Raw genomic sequence first — 6,884 nt, forward strand, 5'->3', positions numbered from 1 at the left:
TTAATGAAAGAATTAAACACTTGTTTAAGTTTGCAGAAACAATAAATGGAAAATTTTACTTCAGGTTTGCTTCGCACCCTAGATTTTCATATTGGGCTCTGAACATGATTCAAAGAAAACGAACAATGCAACAAACAGCTGTTTTCTTTAAACAAAACCCTGGGGAAGCACATTTGACATTAGAGGAGCTCAGAAACATGCCCAACGAAAACAAATCACAGTTTTTTTGTGGCAAAGGTATCAAGATATGTAGCAAAAATCACTGGAAGCTCGGCATACTGGTACAAATTACAACAAGATCTAAAATCAATCATAAAATATAAAGGGCCACCAACAATATTCTTCACCTTGTCTTCTGCAGATATGCATTGGCCTGAATTACATCAACTGTTTAGCTCCAATGTAGATGATATTACCTCTGAAGAAAGGCGAATGAATGTTATAAACAACCCTCATTTAGTAGATTGGTTTTTTACAAAACGTGTGGAACAATTTGTAAAACATTGGTTGTATAATTGCCTTGGGGCTGAGTGGCATTGGTACAGGTACGAGTATCAAGCTCGAGGAAGTATTCATTGCCATGGTATAGCAAAGCTTAAAAGTGATCCAGGTCTGTGTGATTTGACTGACAAAGCACTTAAAGGATTCTTGGCTGAAAAATCATCTGCTGAAACATCCATTCCCGATATTTGCACGATTACTGATGGCAAAAAAGCTTCACAACAAATTTGCCAATATGTAGATACCTTGATGTCAACTTACAATCCATCCATGTCCCCCTGATAGTGAGATATGGATAAAACCAAAGATTCATCCATGTAAACAAAGGCATGAATGTGTGACTGACATAGACGACGATTATACAAATCTGTTGAATACTGTCCAACGCCATACACGTTGTAATACAAGGTATTGTCTAAGATACAAACAAGGTCTTAAGGACAAGCAATGCCGCTTTAATTATCCATTTGATCTATGCCCACAGACAAAATTAGTTTTTGAACCTGTTAATAGGAGTGATGGAAAGTTGCCCCAATTCAAAGCCAAAATAATTACAAAAAGAAATGATACTAGGCTAAACAACCACCAACGAATTCAGCTGCAAGGATGGAGAGCAAATTGCGACATTCAAGTTGTTATTGATCAGTATGCTTGCATAGAATATCTTTCAAAATATGCTGCAAAAGGTGAACCTAAATCGCCAATGCTTGCTGAAACGTTTGACATTGTATTGAAAAATACAGATAACTCAGATGCACAAAAAACTATGAAAAAAATTTCAGTGCACAACAAACTGCGCACTTACTGTTATCCCTGAAATTATATAGCACAACCTTTAATGTCCGTCCTGTCAGTCTGTATGGCTCTCGCAGAATAAACCTAATCAACACAATGCATCAGCTCCTTGTACTAAGGATTCAGTACTTGATCTTTATGCAAAACGTCTCCAATATGTTAAAGATTTTCCAGATATAAAAAAGATGAGTCTTGTAGAATTTATTGAAAAATATAGATTAGTTAAAGGCAAACTAGTCAACCAGTCTTCACTCATAGTACCTCGAGTATTTCCACACTATTCTCCAAATCCCAAAGGTAAATTTTACAGTTTACTTTGCAAATATCAATTATTAAAATATAAACCATGGACAAATAACCCAAATAATGCTTGGAACAGTGAAGAACCTTCTGATCAGACTTACATAAATGCATGGCATGAATATTTGAGTTCACCAGAAGCTGTATTGCATGTTCCAAATTGGGAAGAAAAGTTGCATGATGCAATGCAGAATGCTAAGATAGATAATACAGACAATGTCGCAGTTGTAGAAGATGAAACATCTCAAGAGGAATGGATGATACTTGCGTCATTCCACACTAATGGTCTTACCAATGCTTCATCTTCGATTGTCAATTCCCATGATTGGCATTGTGATGCTGTTAAATACACAGACCAGCAAATTGGAGAAATGCCAAGTTGGATCACAGCAAAAAAAGAAACCTTTCTTCCAAGGAAACAAACATTTTCAATCAATACAGAATCATTCAGTGATGCACAGAGACTAGCTTATGAAATTGTTACAACTCACTCAATGCAAGAGAAACCGCTACATTTGATTATTAATGGGGAGGTTGGAACTGGTAAAAGCTATTTAATATATGCACTATGCACCCACCTCAAAGATAAATGCAAAGTAACTGCAACAACAGGAAAAGCTGCTTATGCTATAAATGGAATAACCATCCATTCTTTTCTACGATTGCCTGTCACCCACATGTTACAAAAAGACTTATCAGGTCAAGCATTGATAACAATACAGGAAAGACTGACAAAAGTAGAATATATAATAATAGATGAATATTCTATGCTTGGTCAAGCATCTCTAGGGTGGATTGATAGACGATGCAGACAGGCAACTGGTCTGCATGAAGTACTGTTTGGTGGAAAGTCTGTTATTTTCTTTGGGGATCCTGCTCAATTACCTCCAGTGGGAGATAAGCCTTTATACCATTCTAAACCACCAAGCGCAATTGCAGAACAGGGCTATTGTGCTTATCAAATGTTTGATAAAGTTGTTATTCTGAAAGTAAATCAAAGAGTGCTTGGGTCAGAACTTGATCAAGTATTATTCAAACAATTGTTGAAGAGGTTACGGAATGGTGAGACTACAGAACATGATTGGAAACAGTTGTTAGCAAGACAACCATCCCAAGTTGAAAATATTAAATGCGTTGAGGGTGTAACACGATTATATTACAGCAACGATGAGGTAGCAAAATATAATTACTATCGTTTGTTGGAACTAAAACAACCTATAGCAGAAGTATTTGCTAAACATTCTTGTGTTGAGGGAAAGAACATCAGTGCCCAACAGATGCTTGGTTTGCAACCAAAACTACTAGTGGCAAAGGGTGCAAGAGTCATGCTTACAATGAACCTCTGGCCATCAGTTGGTCTTTGCAATGGTTCAACAGGATCAGTTGTAGATATTATCTACGAGCCCAATACACAGCCTCCATCATTGCCTCTTGCAGTTATAGTGAAATTTGATGCATTCTCAGGTCCATCTTTCACAAATAATAAGCCTTCATGTGTTCCTATTCCACCTATAACAGCCACAGTTGAATGTGGCAATGTAGTGCATGAAAGGCAACAGCTACCTTTAACACTTGCTTGGGCATTGACAATTCATCAAAGTCAGGGTATGACTTTGAATAAAGCTTGGGTTGATATTGGCAAAAAAGAATCCACATTAGGAATTACCTATGTTGCCGTAAGTAGAGTACGCAACATCTCTTCATTAGTCATTGAGCCTATGACATTTGAAAGACTACAGAAAATCAAGAATTCAGAATTGTTGAAATATAGGCTGAAAGAAGAACAAAGGCTTAAACAATTGTCTGACAAAACAGCTTTAAACTACTCTAAAATTGTTTGATATGACCAAAATGCACTTAGGTTGATTATTGTTTTCTTATGTCTACTATGTTTTAACTCACTAGGGTTGCTACAGAATGCGTAAAAGAACAACAAGTAAGTAATAAAACAAACAAATACTACATGTCCCTTTTCTGTATTCCTGTTACAGTAAATATAGCAACCATTTTTATTTTCCACCAGAACCTGCAGCTGCTTCAATTCAGAAACAACACACGCCCACCACACAAACCAAAAGTAAGTAAAACAAAATAAGATACTGGTACAGTGGAAGAGCTCTATGATTGACCTACTCTGATAACGACCAACAATTTAAATTACAGTTTGACTTGTCACTTAAACTTTGTAATGAAAAGCTCTCGAAAGTGACAACTTTAGGGGCTTCCGGGCGACCAGCTCCTTTACCAACCACTTTTGAGGTTTACCAACTAGCGACAAGCAGAAGCTGCTACAGCTGTATGTCAAAACATCTCGCACAATTAAGCTAAAAAAATAGCCATATTATACTAGCACAACTTATTTGTTGCCACTGTAATGGACATCTAAATCTTTGTAATTATGTCTATGAGACCAACTTCTAGTGTTTGTGATTCTGTTCAACCAGCAGCGCACTTTCTTGCAAGCAACCAGCTTCATTAACCATTTTCAATCCCCGAGGTTGTCGCTTTGACTGTAGTTGAATGAAACACAAATATTGATAACCATAAAATACTGTAAAACCAGTGTATAAGGAAATGCTTTATTAGTAACATACATTTCACATTTACTGAATGCCTTAAATGATGTCTAAAGTATTATTTTGCATCATCAGATAACAATCCATCAATCATCAACCCTCAAGACCTATCAGATGAAGCTGTGGCTGGTTCTTCACAAACACCTCCATCAGATGAAGCTGTGGCTGGTTCCTCACAAACACCTCCATCAGATGAAGCTGTGGCTGGTTCCTCACAAACAAATCCCAGCAGCCAGGCTGATCACAGCACCCTCATGCACACTCCTACTAAACAAGAAGAAAGTAAGTAGTAAAGCCAAACAACTGAAATAAGTTTAACATACACATAGAATGAATTTTTCATCTGTAAACAGTTGGCAACTGGAATTTTCATATAATGGAATGACTATAAGATTCTCCTGATAATGCACATTCTTGCTATTACGGACAGCAAATTGTTATTCTAAAGGTGCTTACTGCAATGACTCGACTTTAAACAATATCCTAGACATTACAATCGTTCTTCTCTTATTATTTTTTTTCCAGATACACCTTTAATTTGCTATCTGCATAATTTGTCCCCCATGAAGAGGAGCCAAGCAAACAACGACTATTTCGATGCCACTCTTCAAGTAAAAGACAAATCAATGAGGGCTGTGTGTTTTTCGCCAGATAAACATTCCCACATCAAGGCCAAGATAGAATCCACATCACCTATCAAAATAACTAACTACAACATAAAACGAAACAAATACACCAATCAAGACGAAGTGCACATCAATAAAAGAACCAAACTATCAGACCCTACTAAAAGTGAAATCACATTCGACTTCACCGAGATCACAAAGGAAGAGCAGGAAGACACACAGTCCACACACAGCATACAAGAAATTATGGCAAATGAGAATGCTAAAAGCAAAGTAAACATCACTGGGCGAGTCACAGAAATTGAACTTCCAACCACCATAACATCAAATGGCAAGACTTTGACAAAAAAAGAATGCACACTCACCGACGAAACAGGATCCATGAGATTAGTGCTTTGGGAAGAAGACACTAAAAGAATACAGTCAGGAAACACCTACAAGTTCTGTAAGGCAATTGTCAAGAGCTACCAACAACAGAAGTACATAACACTTAATAAGCAGACAACTATCCAATCGTCAACTACTCAAGTACAAAGAAAAGATGAAATCACAAAGGACAAATACCAGAACACAGTCACATGCCCAGCTGAAGCAGTTGAAAGGCTCACCACTTATCTGTCCTGTACCAAATGCAATTCCTCCTTGCCTTCAAATGATAGCGGCAAGATAATTCGGTGTTCCAATTGTGGCATGGCAAAGCTAAAAACAAAGTGCAAAAACAGAGCTCTTGCAAAAGTACTATTTGTCACAGCTGATCAAAAAGACGTAACACTGACCATCTTTGATGACAAGCTTTCAGTGCTGTATGCAATTTACAAACAACAGTCAGGTCAAGACAAAGAGTTTAGCCAGCTGACAGAAGAAGACCTGACAGAGATGCTTCTAAGTGTGAATGCAACCATAACCTACACTCACAACAACCGAGTTCTAGCAATCTCCTGAACTGTCCATCGTGTCCATTATACACTGAACAAAACATTGGAACAATGCAGATCTTAACTTGTCAATCTTTATTACACTTTTGATCATCATGTACAAAACATTAGTTTCAGTTACAATCAGAGATTATCAACTTTAACCCCAAACAATCATTCGTCTAGTGCTTCTGCAATGCAGATCGACATTACTTAACATAACCTTACATGTTCAGTTTACATATTGTTATTCCTGTTTTTATTGTTCATTTTATACGAGTGAACCATTAGAATGTGGAGAGACTATCCCTATTTCTAATCGCCAATCACTTATATAATTATGGTTCTGTTAGAATAGTTCTAATCAGGCTTTTAGCCAGCATGTGGGCATCCACTAAATAATTCAAATAAGGAATTAATGACATCTCTGATGATCAAAAGCATACATGATGCAAAAATTAGCAAAACAAACTATGCAATGGTGTTATTCACACATATTTAAAAGAACCACAAACCCTCACAGCGATCAACTTGGACATCAAGATGTTTTCAAAAAATGTTTTCCTGAAAACTGGGCGTCCACAGGACACCCGGACGCCCACCTGGCTAAAAGCTTCGTTCTAATGTTATCTTCGTTAGGTTTATATTGGTTTCTATACATGTTCATGCTGAAACGTTTGTCTTGAAGTACAGTTGATTCAGTTGCGTTGAACTTTAACTTATTATATTCATTTACATTTTATGCATTTCTTTTACTCAAATCAGCTCATAAAACCAATTCAGACTCCTTTTCATTCAGACAGTACCAATTATCACACCTCCTGGGTACATTTGTCGGTTTGTCATACCTTCCTGCCTAAACCTAGAATTAGTTCAGTACTAAATTGTATTGTTGAAAATTAACCTCTGTTTTGCTTGTACTGAGTTCTCGGTCCCGTTACTCAAAGCACCAATAGCACTAACCCAAGGTCAATGGTTTTGTTCAGAGTCAAGTTAACCCACTTTTCAACAATTAGATCCTGGCAACTAGATAGAAGAAACATTTGCACCCCTGACCACCCCTTTCCCATGCAATTAAAAGTTGCTGCACAGCAGCAGCCCTCATGATTTCTAGAACGCAACATAGATTTCAAACCATTGCGAAACATGCTACAACTGCTGGAAAAGACGTT

At 37.2% G+C, this 6,884-nt stretch overlaps 1 protein-coding gene and 1 long non-coding RNA gene across 3 annotated transcripts in view; one reads left to right on the plus strand and one right to left on the minus strand.

Annotated features, from left to right (window-relative positions):
- The first annotated feature begins 1,481 nt into the window (after positions 1 to 1,481).
- LOC138020462 (ATP-dependent DNA helicase pif1-like) lies at positions 1,482 to 3,437 on the plus strand. Its single transcript, XM_068867446.1, has one exon. It carries the CDS (start codon positions 1,482 to 1,484, stop codon positions 3,435 to 3,437), a length of 1,956 nt encoding a protein of 651 aa, XP_068723547.1.
- A 724-nt stretch (positions 3,438 to 4,161) lies between these two features.
- Positions 4,162 to 6,884, minus strand: part of LOC138021444 (uncharacterized) — a 34,356-nt gene continuing 31,633 nt past the window's right edge. The window contains exon 2 of one of the 2 annotated variants that reach the window (XR_011126374.1): positions 4,162 to 4,436. This is a non-coding gene — a long non-coding RNA (uncharacterized lncRNA). Of the gene's footprint in view, positions 4,440 to 6,884 lie in introns of both variants that reach the window. The other variant, XR_011126373.1, reaches the window with a different exon arrangement.

The sequence above is a fragment of the Montipora capricornis genome, chromosome 10 (genome assembly GCF_036669925.1).
Source record: "Montipora capricornis isolate CH-2021 chromosome 10, ASM3666992v2, whole genome shotgun sequence".
Lineage (NCBI taxonomy): Eukaryota > Metazoa > Cnidaria > Anthozoa > Scleractinia > Acroporidae > Montipora > Montipora capricornis.

Bases quoted from the DNA above. Each gene is read 5' to 3' on its own strand.
- LOC138020462 (XM_068867446.1), top strand. From the start codon at position 1,482: ATGAGTCTTGTAGAATTTATTGAAAAATATAGATTAGTTAAAGGCAAA.